The sequence below is a fragment of the Patella vulgata genome, chromosome 1, assembly GCF_932274485.2.
Source record: "Patella vulgata chromosome 1, xgPatVulg1.2, whole genome shotgun sequence".
Lineage (NCBI taxonomy): Eukaryota > Metazoa > Mollusca > Gastropoda > Patellidae > Patella > Patella vulgata.
The window spans coordinates 20283980-20301562 of record NC_065879.2 but is presented as its reverse complement, the minus strand read 5'-3'; the positions used below and the strand labels follow the sequence as shown (position 1 = coordinate 20301562).

The window sequence follows — 17583 nt, the reverse complement described above, 5'->3', positions numbered from 1 at the left end:
TTACTTAATTCGGTATAAAAAAACCCGGACTTCTATTCGGCACGTACCTATTATAGAATTGAAAATTGAAATTTAAAATATTTTCAAATTTTTTGGACTAGTAAAATAGAATTTAATAGGATGATTTCAACTGAAGGTAGGCTACTAGTACTACACATTTAAAACTTAAAAGTAAGGCAATATTTTTTTTAACCCAGCGAGAGTGGGATTGTCCCTTTAAAATTGATGACCATTCTCGCAGTTGTTGTTCCTCCGTTTGATAATAACTAAATTAACTGTTTCCAACCAGGACAGTCTCTGTCTAACGTAAAATTAACTATAAATGATACAAAAATCAATAACATTATTCGTTTCGAATTGGAATATCTATAACCTAAAACTTTTCGATAAGCTTTTTAAAAATATCAATTTTCGATTGCTCCAAGTCTAATCTTCTCCTTTCAATTTCCATAACCTCCTGATGTTCTTTATTCATGACTTCAAGAATTTTTTCAGTGTCACCTTGTCTTTTTAATTCATGGTTTTCCAGGACTTGGAGAATTTCCGAATTTCGCTTTGTTAACCGTTTTCGTTTTTCCACCGGTGGAGTTGGTAATGGATTTCCTCTTATATCATCCTCGTCTGATATAAGTAGAATTGAAGAAAGGGGTTGAATATACATTTTCTCAGGTTTTGGTGAATATTCATGATTTTGAGGCAGAAGGATGCAAGGGTTAATAGGTTGGTTAGGTTGAAATGTAGGGCGTAAAATTGCATGTTTATTTGTCTCTACTTCCAGCTTGTGTATCTCAAGTTTTTCATGGTGAGCCTCATACATGCTGTGGTAGAAAGTTTTCTACCCAACGAAAATTTGGGAAAACGTTAGAGCCGGCCAAGCGACGAGAATTAACATTAAGGTCAATGGGGAATGGTGATCTGTGGCAATCGGTATCTATCGATTCCTGGAATCTAGAAAAGTGTGTTCCCTCCCTTTAACCCCCATTCACGTACTGCCGGAGGCGTATTAGATATTGATGAAGTAAAAAGTAAACGTTTTTTTCTGGTAACTAACTTTAATATCTTCCATTAGTTTACAAATCTACGTTATTGTAGCCTTGGTAATTGAGAACCAAGACGTTTACATAGGTACCATTTAACATGTTAATCAGTGTGGAAAAATTCTTTAAGGGGAAAGTACCGTTCCCGGTGATGTTCCAGTTGGGCCATGACGTGGTAGTGTTCCAACTTGGCCATGACGTGGTAGTGTTCCAGCTTGGCCATGAGGTAGTGGTGTTCCAATTCGGCCATGATGTAGTGGTATTTCCCGTGCTGTTGCCTGTGTTATTCCAATTCGGCCATGATGTAGTAGTGTTCCAACTCGGCAATGATGTAGTGGTATTTCCCGTGCTGTTGCCTGTGTTGTTCCAGTTCGGCCATGATGTAGTAGTGTTCCAACTCGGCCATGATGCAGTGGTATTTCCCGTGCTGTTCCCGGTGTTGTTCCAGTTCGGCCATGGGGTAGTAGTGTTCCAACTCGGCCATGATGCAGTGGTATTTCCCGTGCTGTTACCTGTGTTGTTCCAGTTCGGCCATGATGTAGTAGTGTTCCAACTAGGCCACGATGTAGTGTGATTTCCTGTGCTGTTCCCGGTGTTGTTCCAGTTCGGCCATGGGGTAGTGGTGTTCCAGTTTGGCCATGACGTAGTAATGTTTGCTGTAGTATTCGCAATGAATGGTGCTGCTTGAACTACACGAAAGAGGTATAAATATAATATATTAGAAGCATCTTTAGGTGGTCTACAAAGAGTTAGACGTGCATGACACCGCACATTATTTTAAAGAAGCAATAGTGTTACTAATTTATGAAAACCAACCATTCCACCCTTTGCACATAGTTAAGCATACTATATTAAAGTCATCTACAAACTTATTTAATCTTACACGCCTTCACAATTACGACGTTTGAAAACTCTTAGATCTTAAATTCACTGGGTAGAACATTCACTGGGTAGAAATTAGCCCTGGGCACAAAATCCATTGGTAAAACCCAGCGGTTTGAATACCAAAGCACAACAAAAATGTGTTAGTTGTATGATAAGTTGTTCTAGGAAGAAACTTACACAGTGGCTCTATTCTGTAAGATGCAATGAATCCACCAAACTGGACCGAGCTATCAGAATGAAATTTGATTGTAAAATCACTGTCTATATTGTCGACTGAAAAAAAAGTATTTTGTATTTAGGTTTTTGGAAAGATAACAGAACGCTATTTCAAGAAGTCTGGGGATCGGCGACTTGTCAATATTTAAACACGTTTACCATAGTTCTTTTAACCGAGCAACTAAACAAGTCATATTACTCATGACCATGACCAATTCGTTTCCCGGTTATAGTGACAAGGAGTAGGGTTATCTGTCCAACCTCGTGGGTTATCTCCGAATCCCCCGGTTTTCTCCCACATCTAAAAAAAATTGAAATTAATTTGAACCATATGTTAGTCCCGAAATGACCTAGTTTGTGTCGAATGGACGTTACCCCCCCCCCCCCCTCTCTCTCTCCATAACCAACTCATGACAATTTAAATAACTCATGGTAAATTTATAAAATTTTTGACAAATTTATATAACTCTATATTATAACCCAGCCCACGTACATGAACATAAAGCCGAGAGGTATTTCTATCAGCGTACATTTTTAACTTCCGCAAATGAAGGGTATACAAACTTACATTCAAAATTCTTTGCTGCGTCTCCACAAAATATCTCGTTTGTTGACACAATTTTCACATAATCATAAGGACATGAGGGATTATCTCCTTCTAAAGCCACCTGATGAAAGTTTAGAAATAATTTGCTTGGAGATTCAACTTTGATAATATATGTGCAATCTTGATTGGTCATGTAGTTGTAAAGTCCGTAGTCGCCATGGGATACTATATTTCCTTCTGGTTTATCGTAAGTTGTTGTAGAACATACTGTTGAAAGAAATAGTGATGATGAAATGGCAATGTAGGGATGGATTCTGGCGGTTGCTCCGTAACATCTATTTCATTTCCCGGTCTAAGGATACGTGTTCTTATTTAAAATTCCATTACACGGCCATATATCTCTGAAGCATATCGGCTTGCAACTTAATCTAAAGGCAGCCAATTACAATTTTGAAATACTGAAATAACGAGGCGAATTGCATAGCGTGTCATGTTCTAACCCACCCAATTCGTATGCGCTACTAACAGACAATCTATCGTGGACGATTCGTCGTTTTCCCGATGTACGCTTCCATAGCGGTGATGGTTTGTTTAAGCCCTTGGAAGCCACCGTATTTATCTTTGTACAAACAACTTTTTGTGTGGGAGAACGATAAACAATGGCGCCAAAATGTTACGCTGAAATCGCGATGCGGTTATTATTCACATAAGCTCAGGGTGAAACCGGATTTACCTTACTACATCGGAGCCCTTAAAACGCTCTGAAAGAGCCCCCGTTGTATGCAACCATACGTGCGTAAATACATACAATATTCTGCTTCGAAAAAAGGTGTATCTATTTTCGAAGAAATGGGAGTCAACAAAATACAATATATTTAAGACAAAATACTGTTTTCAAAGAAATTCTCGGTGTACCTGCTCGTTTCTCTCTTTTCGATTCCTGAAATATACAAAATGAAACATATATTTTATTTTACTGACTTATGTTGTCTTGTTTTATACCGGTGCCCACGGTGGCTAAGTGGGTGGGACGGTGGCTCGCTAGCCTGGAGGTCGCATGTTCGATCTCTGTATTGGGCGAGAAAGTTAATCGGGATTTTTCCGGCGTGGTTTCCCCTTGTCAGTTGTGCAGAATGGAGGTCCTGACAAGGAGAGCTGCCTAGTCGTTCGGATGGGACGAAAAACCGAGGACCCGTGTATACATTGGCGTGCACGTAAAAGATCCCTTGGTAGTTGGAATTCGATATAAGAGTAGACCATAGTGCCGCTGCCACGGCAAAATTTCCCTCATTGCACGCTGTGTGGCGCATGCCCGTTTTCATTAGCCCAGTATAGGAGCAGAACAGTAGGACGTTAAACCCCAGTTCATTTCTCATTTCATTTCATTGTTTTATACCTTTATTCATAATATCTTCATAATGTATTGTTTACTAAATAATTTATGATTATATTTTATTTTTGTCTGTGATATCTGTGATAATTTATAATGTGTGATAATTTATATGTTTTGCAAAGCGCATCTGAGCACCCTAGTGAATTGTGTGCTATAAAAATGTTCATGATAATAACCAGCGGCTGCCAGGCAGGATACGCCCACATTTTCGAGAGATGGATAGAGAACAAGCTAACAAGAAAGTGATTTTTCCTACAATCAAGGGCCATAATTCAGGAAATTACAATTCGATATGCGCAAATATCGAAAGGAACTGAGATCTTTGTGTTATAAACTTACATTTCAAGTTTCAACAAAATCCGATAAAAATTGTGACCTCTATAGGGTCCACAACCTTGATATACCATATTTTTACACTATTTGAGAACGAACGGCAGCCATTTTGTCTGTCAATTTTGGGCTGATTTTCACGAAATTCGAACTCAGTCGTCCTTAGGGTGTAACGGTGATATAATAGTACGGCTTTTTAAATCGGATAAATATTATGACCACTATAGTGTCCACAAGCTAAAAACGCGATTTTTTGTACAATCAGGGGCCATAATTCAGGAAGTTACGGTCCGATATGCGCGAATATCGAAAGGAACCAAGATCTGTGGGTTATAAACTTACATTTCAAGTTTCAACAAAATCGGATAAAAATTGTAACCTCTATAGGGTCCACCAGTTAAAACGCGATTTTTCGTACAATCAGGGGCCATAATTCAGGAAGTTACTGTCCGATATGCGCGAATATCGAAAGGACCCGAGATCTTTGGGTTATAAACTTACATTTCAAGTTTCAACAAAATTGGATAAAAATTGTGACCTCTATAGGGTCCACAAGCTAAAAACGTGATTTTTCGTACAAACAGGGGCCATAATCCATGAAGTTTCGATCCGATACATGCCAATATCGAAAGCAGTCGAGATCTTTTGGAGATAAACCTATATTTCAAGTTTCGTCAAAATCGGATAAGGTAGAGTGTCCACTAACAAATTGTAGACGGACGGACGTCCGGACGGACAGGGGCGACGGCATAATACGTTCACATGAAAATGTGGGCGTATAAAAAAATAATAGTGATCGTGTTATAACAATATACAATTTGAATAACGAGTGCCCCCCCCCCCTCCCAACTTGCTAATGCGCAGCGAGATACGGGGTATTAAAGTTCACCCACAGTCCTAGAATTCTTAAAAGTAGCGCGGTTAGGGCCAGCGTAAACCAAGATACCCAAACTGTAAGATTCATTGTTCTAACCACGTAGCACTAGTCTTGTAGGTCTGTGATCTGGTTTAGATTACCTATGTGAAGCGAATGTGGAATTACTTTAAAATGTTCAAACCCCTTCTTAATAAACAGCACGTCTACTTACCCTAAATGGTTTGCTGGAGACTAAAACAAACCCCACAATAGCAAGAAGTATGAAGATTTTCATGATGGAAGAAATTACTCTGGCATTACGAGGCACAGATCAGACAATTTTATACAGAAACTCAGCACATCAGTTGGTAAATACAGCTTGATCTCCAGACCAAACAATCAATTTAATAGCCTTGAAACTAGTCATCTGGGGTAATAATAATCACCAAAATAACCATGATCAGTATATATATATATATATATATATATATATATATATATATATATATATATATATATATATATATATATCAATATTAAAGGGGCACTAGCGCTTTAGACATTTACGCTTATCAAATCATATTGTATGCTAATATGTAATACAAATCTTCTAACTCTTCGCGGAGATGTACACGTTCCAAGATCCATTAGGCGTTCGGCGTACGCTCCGGCAAGTACTTTCACCATAACAGGCTGGTGCTTCGATATTTTGGTGTGTCTAAAGTTATTGTGAATGTCATCATAAAGGAAGTATTACCCGAGTCATTTTAACACATTTTACAAAGGATTCAAACATTGAATACAGAAATATTATTTGAATCCTCAATTCCATTCCTTTTGATAAACCTAACAAATTAGAATGTTCTATAGATATATTTGCCACCGGGAAGCTACATAGGCTCAAAATGTAACCAATTTTCAAATATGACTTGGGTCATTTGTGTTTTAGTTTGATGATATATATATTATATAAAGTTATTTTCTTGTTGAAAATGGCAATACCCCTTTTACTTTCATCACGCAGAGCCAGTGTAGGTTTATATGTAATTTCAGCTGGACAATAAACAGTAATTTAAATCTACCGCTATGTTTTTGTATTGACTGAATATTTGAACACCTTTTTACGCGTTACCTATCGTCTTTCATGTACTGTGCATTCACTTGTGTAAGGTCAATATTCACTTGTAATTTGAAAATAGGCCGGGAACCTGGGCGTCCGTTGATGACTAACATCCTACCAGTATGGAGACAGTATGACCTTTGTTGGAAAATGAGAGCGATATAATACGAAAATAAGTCTCAAATAAATTGTCAGAGAAAAAGTGATTTCCCTGTAAATTTTCGCCTCTAAAGAGACACGACAATTAGAGATTAAAGTAGCTAAGTCTCTAACTCAATATCATCCAAAATCTTCAACATTGAAAACACGAATTATTTGTCAATTTAAAACAACATTGATGTTGTGATCTTACCGGAAAAAGATGGGCTTCTGATATCCAATATTTAAGACAAAATAAATATTTTACCATTGGTACACGAATCGTGTACCATAATGCGTTTCAGCCCCAGTTCTAGCAAGAGACTCGAGGAACGAGGCTAGACATGTAGACTGGAATAACCAGACGCTAGGAATTTGCATTCGATTGAGACTGCTGCCTTATTTCACGGAACATAACTGATTTGAAATTAGAGTAAAAACGGAAACGATTGAATGTAAATCAGTTTATATACATTCATATTACAGTATTATATGAGTTGCGACCCACTTGTGTCAATTTCTAGGTCCCAAATGTTAGCGATTTAGCTCCTTTAAGTTTTCACAATACTGTAGTTTCCTAGGAATTCCCCAATCACTCAAATGACGATCTGAGACAATAAGGATTATTTTTTTTAAGTTGCAGCTATTCCTTCGTAGTCTATATTTCTGTTGCGGTAAATAATTATTACTTTGAATACAAGCATGTTGTATCTTATATGTTTATTACTTGTCGGGAGTCCTGCTAATGATACGACCACCATTCTCAATGTTCTATGATAAAAAATGAGATACTTTTCGGAGGTGTCCTGCCTCGCCTTTATTAGCATTCTTAAATCTTGAGAGCTCGGCTGTACCCTCCTTTCTGAAAACGTAATTATCGCCCAACCGCAGTCTGTATGCCCGCCGAGAAAATCCTGAATCTGTTAAGTACTTAATTCTAGAAGTGTATAAGATAGCCGAACAAAGGGTGCAAGACCAGGTCCAGGATGGTAGTGACGAATAAGAAACCCACGCTCCAAAATGAATCCGATGATCTAAAAATCCGTCACTTGAGGGACATTGTTCTAAGACACTGCCCCCGCAGTTGTTGTGTTTACCCAAATCTTTAAAAGCCAACATAGTTATGTTGCAGCCACAATATCTTCAGAAATTACACGAGTAAAGAACAGGGTTGGGGAGTATTCTATAGGCCAATCTCGCAAAGACAATTCGGATTCGTACGTTGCCCAGCGTCAGTAGAGACCATTCACAATACCGAAAAAACAACACAACTCGTAAATGAAAGTATTAGACTTGTATTGTACAGTAAGACGTTATACCATAGAACTTATTATATACGATCCATGGCTAAATGATAGAGTGTACGAAGCGAGGCCGCATGTCAGTCAATTTGATTGAAAGTTCGATATATAATGCCTTGATATTATGTTTAGTTGTGGTTAAAATGAAGAGTTTAGATGTCGGTATTATACGCTCTTTTGTCACTTGCGTTTACAGAAAAATTATGGAAATTGATAAACATCGCTCCAGTTGAATTGCAGCCCCATTGGATCACTGTTTCCTATTATTAGTCTGCTTCGGGAGTTACGTAGGCCTACCAGTTACAGTACAAGAGTACACGCAGGCTAATAAGAAGTCGGCTATAATTATGCCCCATTGATTTGGTCCATTCCTTTCAAACTTTGGCTTCTTATCTATATATTAAAAGTCTTATTTTTAATTTGTAGTAAAAAATAAATGTGATACGAATTGCAACCCCATCTCAAACCGAATAGACTAACGGTATCACAGCCATTGAAAACGTTACTTGATAATCGAGATTATGTAGGTGGAATTAACGCCTGTCAATCAAACGATCGGCCATTCTCGGAAACGGTGAAGAGAGAGTTGACTCCTATTTCTAGTCAAAAATTACAATGGTGATACAGTAGAACTTGCTCGGGCGTGCACTCCTAATCAGCGAACACTTGCTTCAACGAGCACCAAAAAATCCCCCCCCCCCCGAGCGATTTTTAATTAATTTAACCCCTACTAAACACGCACCTGTTCAACGCGTGCAACGGACATCTATATTAGCCCCAGATCATGCTATTTCATCCATTAAGCGAGCACATCATAGTGCACAGATATATTGTCAGGAAAAAATCATGGGGAGGCCATCTTGGATGTATGCCAATTATAAATTTTCTCGTAGCCCCGTGAATCTACAATTTTGATATGTTATTTGGAATCCGTTCAGAAGTTGTTTACCCTAAACCGCAATTTTTTCTAGGTTTGGGTTATTTTTTGCTATATTGACGGGATTAATAGTCAATGTATTTATTGTTGAGACAACATTGAAATGTTTGATGTTGATATTACTATAGAAAATGTATTAACTGTTTAAACATTGAAATATGTGATACACATATGCGATAATGTATTTACTGTATGACCTATGTTGATGATAGAAAATGTATTTACTGCGTGTTTAATATTGAAATGTTTGATACCCATATGCTATAGACAATGTATCTACATATACTGTTTGTATAACATTGAAATATTTGATATCCATATTACTGCAGATAATGTATTTACTGTTCAAACAACATTGAAATATTTGATATCCATATTACTTATCCATAATACTATAGTAGTGTATTTACAGTATCTATAACATTGAGCCAAGCAATATTACCATAAATAATATCTTTAATGTTTGTCTAACATTGAAATATTTGAAACCCATATTATAAGGTCTTTAATGTCTGTATAACATTGAAATATTTGAAACCCATATTACTATACACATAATGTCTTTTATAATGTTTGTATAACATTGAAATATTTGAAACCCGTATTACTATAGATAATGTATCTACTGTTTGAAGAACTTTGAAATATTTGAAACCCATATATTACGGTACTATAGATTTTGTACCTACTGTTTGAAGAACTTTGAAATATTTGATATCCATATTACTATAGATAACGTGTGTATAAGATTGAAATATTTGAATATTACTATAGATGAACATTGAAATATTTGATATCCATAGTACGGTAGTTTTATAGTTACAATATGCAGTGTCTTTATTTATAGTGAGTAGGTACGGTCAGGGGACTATTATAAGCTATGCGGGGTTTTATATGAGTACGGTATTGTGGTTTGAAGTCAATTAAATGAATGTAAGTAAAATTTTGTCCAGCTCTCTCATATTCACCTGTAAAACAGTAGACAGTCGAAAATTTCGAGCCCTGTCGTCAATTTTCTCTATTTGTATTTCAATGAAGATATACGACATACAGTATGTGTGACATTTTTCCCAGACAGAGACACTACGGCCTACTCTTACATATACACGTAGTTTCAGATGGAATAGATGATTATTATCTCACGTCAAGACAGTTAACTTCTCGGCATTTGTACAATTCCAAGTACCCCAATTCCGGCTATGAATCATTCCATAATACAACCCTTACCGCTCGGTATCAATCACGGGTCCAGTCACTTATGAAGATTTTGTAATGAAAGGAGGAGATGCAGGTATCGGGGGTCAGAAGCCAAGCTTATAATTGTCATAGCTACACGTATTTATTCTGTTTGTTGTTAACTCGAAACCTTTTCAACAACTGTCTCAAACTTAATGGTTATATTTCGTTTGTACATAATATTATGTATGACAACCACTTTATTTCCAAACATGTCATAGCTAAGAAAATAGGCTATCGAGGGTAAGGTCGCTTTATTGTAGCTAAGGAAATGGGGTATCAAGTCAAATGGAAACTTCCTTGTAGCTATGTAAATAGTGGATCGAGTCATGGGACTACAGTCGCTTTATTGTAACTAACAAAATAAGGTATCAAGCTAAATCGAGATTTCTCTGTAACTAAGAAAATAGGGTATCGAACCAATTCGACTTCGGTTTTTGGGTTACTTCAGCTGAGCATGTTGAGTTATCATCCATTAAATTCATTCCATCTGGGCATGCGCATTTATATGACGTAACAGATTGTATCAATGATGGCAGACAGAAATGGGAACATCCACCATTATTATCGCCACAGAGGCTTGGACCTAAAAAAAAATTAAAAATAGAGTTTAACAAGGAAATAGAATATACTAATTTGTTACAACCGGTAATTTTACAAGTTTTATAATTACAGATAATCAGGGCTCACACGGGTTTTTCCGCCAAAATGGATAATAATTTTTATATAAAAAAAATGTTCATATTTCTTTTGGTCAACTGGAATATTTTATCTGCCAAAATGTGTGATAAAAAAAAGACAATTTTATTTCTCAGCCCTATTATTATAAAACAATTACAGATATAATTACAATATACAACAACTTAAAAATCCTGTAAATAGCTGCGATTAGCCTACACTGAACTGAAATAAAGGTAGTCTAGTTCTAAAAACTGAGGTGAGGCTTTTAATTTCGATGGAGATGGATTCGCATTATTAGACAATCACCATAAGGACAACAAATATGTTAGCAAAAAGACACATTGGATTTGACATATAACTTTTGATACAGAATGATACCCAACATCGTGTGTCCACACAAAACATATGATACAGAATGATGCCCAGCATGGTGTGTCCAAACAAAACATATGATACAGATGATGCCCAGCATGGTGTGTCCAAACAGAATATATGATACAGAATGATGTCCAGCATGGTATGCCAACAGAGAACCTACGTCGTATGATACAAAATGATGCCCAGCATGATTTGTCCTCACAGAAACTATGGTACAGTATGATGTTCACACAGAACCTTTAGTACAGAATGATGCCCAGCATCGCGTGTCCACACAGACCCTTTCATACAACATGGCGTCCAGCATGTATGACAAGATATCAAATTTATAGTGTATGACAAAACTACATTTAATATGATCAAAAGAAGGTTTCTTACTTTCTCTCTGTTTTCGTGGATCTATAGCAAGAATACCCGAAAATGGCTTTTCCTGAATGTTCCTCCCACCACGCGATTCTAAGTTTTTGTACCTGGTAGGTTGTCCGCCATTGTTTTTCGAACGTCCGAGAACTCTATGTGTTGAGCCTTGGGTCCAGTAGATATAGTCCTGGAAATTAACAAATCGTTTTGACTATTCAACATACAAAGCCATACTTAAAGATGCATTATGTTAGATTTAGATAATGGACTGGTCGTTCTTGCTATATTAGGCTATGAAAATATTGAAATTTGAGTTCAGTTACTTTATTCGAGGTTATGATTTCTTGAAGTTATGTTAATACATGGCGTTAAGTCTAGCTCACACCCCGCCATACGGGCAGTCTACTGGGGGGATTTTAGTAAACCTGTGCGTAAGATTTAAGGGTCACTTGAGTGTGTACTGCACCGTAGACTGGCCCAATCTCCCAAACAGAGTTGTCTTCCGCTGGATAGCGAGACTTGTGTGGAGAGTGAGACTGGCCGTGTCAAAACATGTGAGCTATGCTTTAGTAGTCTCGGTATTATTGTCAGCAATACCACTTCAGTGTAAGCGGGCGTAAATAAAGCTATTTAATACACGCGGTATTATTGCTACGATAATCTCGATTGTCCATATTAAAGATACATTATGTGAGATAAAATATAGAGACGGCAGTTCTCGCTATAATAGTTAAAAATTAAACTAGATAGTGTAAAGGTAATTTGCTGAAAATTTCAGTCAAATTGATCCACTATGAGCCGAGAAACAAGCGGGTGAAATGTTTGCATAGTCTCGGTCATCATTACTAGAATCATTAATATAAACAGCATAGTCTCGATTATCCACTTTTATTGATTTAATTATCAATAGCCGTTAGCGGCATATAGGAATCTAATCCAGCCAACATCGAAGGATAGCCTTGACATCGAGAGTTTATTATGGTCTGGATAAGTTAATTAATGTTTAATTGATAATTTAGATAACATTTCAGGCCTCAAGAAAGAATTGTAATAAGCAGATTTTGCTCTTGCATAATGAATGTTTAATATGACAGATATTGTTTAATCTACTGTATATCTCAGCCATCTGATTTTCTAGAGAGTTGATCACGGGCTTGTCCTGTTGATAAATGTCGAAATAATAATTAAAGGAGCATTACGGAAGATTAGATAAAGAGCTGACAGTTCTCGCTATAATAGTTCAAAACTAGATAATGTAAATGGAATATGCTGAAATTTTCATTCAAATTGCTCCACTCTGAACCGAGATATTAGCGTTTGAGTTTTAGGCCTAGCCTCGGTCATAATTTGTATGCTAAAGTTGGTATGATAACAAAAAGTCTCGAATATCCATTTTTGGATGAAATCATCAATGAGCGTTGAGCAGCAAATCGGGTTCAAATCCATTGAAATTTCGACACATAAGATGGCATCGAGATTTGATTAAGGTCTTTCCATGCTAATAAATGTCTAATTAATAGTTTATATAACATGTCCGGCCCACAGAAAGACCTGCGATAGTCTGATTTACCTATTACATAATGCTTCATTAACAAAGTCAAACGGTTAAAGAAAGTCAAAATATTTATTAGCACGTACATTTTGTAGTTTCTGGCGGCGTCGCACCAGCCACTGCTCCGATATTTATTAACTTTAAAATCCTTCGATAATAATTCTTAAAGAGTCCTACCATTGTTACAGTTATATACATTGGTGAAAAATGATAACTTGAGCTTGGTTGATGAACTATAGTTTGACCTTCTCCATCGACACGAATGCTTTTAATAAGGTTAACAGGATATATTTCAGTCCAATATAATTTCTGTTCATCATAATCTATAAAAATATACAACACATTAGATACAGAATCTGTCTACCACTCACCCTATATGTATTACACTTGTAGAGCTATTTGAAACAAAAAGTTTATATCATCTGTTTTTAAATATTTAAAAAGTCTTTCTTTATCAAATATAATCTGAATACCAGGCCTTGTACATGAGTCTTGTGGGCATGCAATCAAGGATTAAATCCGTGGTCCCCGGCATCGCAAAAATTTCAGAATCAGCATATATATACATACAGTTCAGGGATTTGGATTTCAGAATCAGAAGATGAAACGGCTTAGATTTGGGAAGTTGGGTCTACTTATAGAATTCAGGATTAGAAACTACGTGTACTTGGATTTCATTTATGTGAATTTCCAAATCAGAATCTCACCTAAAGATAAACTCATTGGTCTGTCTAAGTCAGAAGATATTACAACTTGGTTCTGCCCGTCCAATGTTGACTTCATCAACATAGCTGTATCTTCCCATCCAGCTATCCAATATAACCAACTAGTAAAATGTAAAAATCAAATTTATCAACATTTTGACAAATTACAATGGATGGATTCAGCCAAACTAATATGATATTCTCACGCCCTATTATACCGGCAAACCTGACAGAAGAGGCGGGCTTTCGTATGTTCTTCCTTTTACATCAATGTTTGGATTTAATATGTATGTGTCGTTTGCTCCTTTTGTATTTGTATTTGAGATGTTGCTGTAACGGTTAAACGATTAACAAAAGTTCCCATTTTGAATCTTTTGGTGCTTATAATATTTTTTTCAAAAACAGAGAGAGAGAGAGAGAGAGAGAGAGAGAGAGAGGTCCATGACACTTGATTCAATGACGTACCATTCGGCCAGGCAATCCCCAAGGAATAGCAGGGGTATTTTAGTTGTTTTGTTACTTTGCAGATTTCTATAAAATAGTTACCCTGTTCTAGGATCCAATTCCAAATCGGCCACTGCATATACATATAATAAAGTTTTCCGGGCTCCAGTTTCTGGTTTAATTACCAAGATCTTATTTAGTCCAAGGTCACTGACGTATAAATTATTATGTATCCAATCATACGCCAGACCTTGCGGTGAACTCAGTTCACCTTCCAATATAATATTCTGTTCTTGATCACCACCACCAGAGTTTAAACTTCATGAAAAATTAAAAGAAAATTTCCAGTCATAACTCAAATGAAGAAAAGTTATGCCAAGAAATGTAAGACATTTTCATCCGTCCATATTTTAATAGGAACCCGAGACTTTTTTTTAGAGGACAAACTATATCGATATTCAGCTTTTAGCGATCTTCTGTTCTAGGGTCATGTCTCCTTTTCCGAACACCCAGTGAACGCGATAGAGGCTATGGTTTTAACGGTTATTTTTCAAAATCATGCGGATGAACCCCATTCAGTGTTTCGCGACCTTCCGTTCCGAATTTACCACAGCCATTGTAAACGCAATACAGGTTATCATTTTTAATGGATTTTTTTTCTGTGAAGCGTTGTGGTCATGAACGGACGAACTTTATCGAGAGATTTTTATAAAAAAAACACAACGATATTGCGATATATATTCATAGGCAATAGGAATATACCGATTCTCCCTTTCCTGGGTCATCATCCCTTTCCTGGCGTATTATTTTACCTGTAGACTTTCTTATCGTATACATCAGTCCAATAAATCATATTCCTTCTGTAATTAAACTCAATGCCACAAGCACCTGCTTGTCCATACTCTAAATTTATCTCTTCAATGACAGTAGCATTGACTCCACCAGACGGGTCAAAGATGTCCATTTTGGATGCTTTAAAATCCGTTACGGCGATCAGGGGACCTTCATCTGAAATATTTGTATTTCGAATTATTTGAAACGTTATTCAAAAAAACAAACCAAACGTGCGACAAACGCAAAAAAAATCCGGTTTCAAATCCGGTTTTATTATTCTCAAATTTCAGGCCTGGTTCTTATTATTCTTAGATTTCATGACAAGTCTTTACTTTTTGGGAACCTTGTTTAGGGCTCCAAGGGCTGCACGCAGCAACCAGGCCCCGGCAGACATCCATATCTGAATATGTTAGGTTACACAGTAAATGTTACGGTACTTGGCTATTGATACCTTGTTCGTTTGACCAATATGCTCTGGGCTGCTGATCTAGAAGTAGCAGTTTCTATCTTCCAGAAGTTTAGTAACCTAACGTTAGACTTATACCGACAAGTTACATTCCGAGCGAGAAGTAATTATTATGCACATTTCATTATACAGTCCTGGGCCCCGTCTGCAGTAATATCGGATTCTAAAAAACAATAAATGGGTTTTACCTTGTCCAGGGAATAATATAGATTCCGTATAGAATGGTATAATAATAATAAATAGTTTACCTTGTCTAGGGATTACTATGGATACCGTATAGAATGATATAATGATAATAAATGGTTTACCTTGTCCTGGAAATACTATAGATTCCGTATAGAATGGTAGAAGCATCCACAGAATAATAAATAGAGTCGACATGTCTGTTCGGAAGTCCAGTTTCAAATGAAAAGCCTAAATTTCATCACACGTTAAATACACCAAATAAGCTTACGTGGTAATCAAGTAATTTGATATTAATAAGGGTAATTAGGGCTATATTCTGTATCTTTGTTCTTTGTATTATTAATTGTTCGATAGTTGAACTGTAACATATAACGGACAGAGAAAAACATAGGAGTTCGAGCCGGTGTGTGTGTGGGGGGGGGGGGATATATGTGTGCAGCACTTCATTTTGCGTGATGGAATTATGTTCATATTTTTAATTTGTGTTGGATTCAGTTCTCAAACTCAAACTGCAGATCCAGAAAACTAAACCATTTGGTCACCTCACCCCTTAGCATTTAATAGATAGCTTTTTAAATTGCCGTGTAATTGTCTAGTATATTAAAATCTCCCAGTGTTATCTTTGATAATTACATCAATTAGAATACGGACGATATTAAAATAATTATTTGATATGTCAGATTAATTGACATTCCTATATTTGCAATATGGGGGAGTCAATTTAGATGTGTTGTATACTAAGACCAGCGGCTGCCAGGCAGAATGCCCACATTTTGCAAGAGATGGATAATGAACAGGCTAAAAGCAAACGCGATTTTTTGTACAATCAGGGCAATAATCCAGAAAGTTATGGTCTGAAATATGCAAATATCAAAAGTGCAAATATCTTTGGGATATAAAGGTATGTTTTAAGTTTCATCAAAATCGGATAAAAATTGTGACCTCTAGAGGGTCCACAAACTTCGTATTACACACTTCTACACAATTTGCGTACAAAGAGCGGCCATTTTATAAGCAGTTTCATTTCGATTTTCCCGAAATTAGAATTCACCTTCATTATGGTGGAATGGTGATGTATTTAAACGGTTTTTAAAATCGGAAAAAAATTGTGACCTCTAGAGAATCAGCAAGCTAAAAATGCGATTTTTCGAACAATCAGGGGCCATAATCCAGGTAGTTAAGTTCGGGTATCCGCGATTATCAAAAGGAACCAAGATCTTAGTGTGTAATGGTGATATATTCACACGTGGTTTTTTTAATCGGATAAAAATTGTGACCTCTACAGGAACCACAAGCTAAAAACGTGATTTTTTGTTCAATCAAGGGCCATAACTCAGGAAGCTACGATCCGATATGCGCGAATATCGACAGGAGCCAATATCTTTGGGTTATAAACATGTATTTCAAGTTTCATCGAAATCCGATCAAAATTGTGACCTCTAGAGGGTCCACAACCTTGATTACCAGATGTTTACACTATTTGCGTACGAGGGACGGCCATTTTGTCCGGTAGTTTTGGCCCGATTTTCACGAAATTCGAACTCAACAAACATTACGGTGTAACGGTGATATATTTGAACGTTTGTTTTAAATCGGATAATAATTGTGACCTCTACCACAAGCTAAAAACGCGATTTTTCGTTAAATCAGGGGCCATAATTCAGGAAGTTACGAAAATGGAAAGGAGCCAAGATATTTGGGTTATAAACATGCATTTCAGATTTAATCAAAATCAGATGAAGATTGTAACCTCCAGATCTGTGGATTATAAACCGACAAATCGGATAAAAATTGTAACCTCTGCAGTGTTCACAAGCTAAAAACGTGACTTTTAGTACAATCAGGGACCATAATCCATGAAGTTACAGTCCGATACATGCCAATATCGAAAGGAACCGATATCTTAGGATGATTAACCTATATTTCAAGTTTCATTGAAATCGGATAAGATTTTTGACCTGTAGAGTGTTCACAAACAATTG

At 36.6% G+C, this 17583-nt stretch overlaps 2 protein-coding genes across 2 annotated transcripts; both read right to left on the bottom strand.

The window, feature by feature from the left end:
* Nucleotides 1-1046: 1046 nt before the first annotated feature.
* On the bottom strand, nt 1047-5565 carry LOC126819133 (probable ATP-dependent RNA helicase ddx42). Its single transcript, XM_050547021.2, has 5 exons — nt 5497-5565; nt 3601-3625; nt 2707-2952; nt 2100-2195; nt 1047-1726 (listed from the first exon to the last, which is right to left on the bottom strand). Exons 1-5 carry the CDS (start codon nt 5557-5559, stop codon nt 1071-1073), a joined length of 1086 nt encoding a protein of 361 aa, XP_050402978.2. The 5' UTR covers nt 5560-5565; the 3' UTR covers nt 1047-1070.
* Nucleotides 5566-10231: 4666 nt separating this feature from the next.
* Nucleotides 10232-15815, bottom strand: LOC126819152 (low-density lipoprotein receptor-related protein 6). The gene is made up of 7 exons (XM_050547023.2): nt 15724-15815; nt 14928-15123; nt 14218-14433; nt 13675-13793; nt 13145-13290; nt 11434-11602; nt 10232-10582 (listed from the first exon to the last, which is right to left on the bottom strand). Exons 1-7 carry the CDS (start codon nt 15794-15796, stop codon nt 10395-10397), a joined length of 1107 nt encoding a protein of 368 aa, XP_050402980.2. The 5' UTR covers nt 15797-15815; the 3' UTR covers nt 10232-10394.
* Nucleotides 15816-17583: the final 1768 nt, after the last annotated feature.

Bases quoted from the DNA above. Each gene is read 5' to 3' on its own strand.
- LOC126819152 (XM_050547023.2), bottom strand. From the start codon at position 15,796: ATGTCGACTCTATTTATTATTCTGTGGATGCTTCTACCATTCTATACG. The intron at 14,434-14,927 runs GTAAAATAATAC...TTTTTCATGAAG, and splicing joins TACGATAAGAAAGTCTACAG to TTTAAACTCTGGTGGTGGTG. The intron at 13,794-14,217 runs GTAACTATTTTA...ACATTTTACTAG, and splicing joins GAATTGGATCCTAGAACAGG to TTGGTTATATTGGATAGCTG.
- LOC126819133 (XM_050547021.2), bottom strand. From the start codon at position 5,559: ATGAAAATCTTCATACTTCTTGCTATTGTGGGGTTTGTTTTAGTCTCC. The intron at 3,626-5,496 runs GTAAGTAGACGT...TGTATATTTCAG, and splicing joins TCTCCAGCAAACCATTTAGG to GAATCGAAAAGAGAGAAACG. The intron at 1,727-2,099 runs GTAAGTTTCTTC...TCTTTCGTGTAG, and splicing joins TTACAGAATAGAGCCACTGT to TTCAAGCAGCACCATTCATT.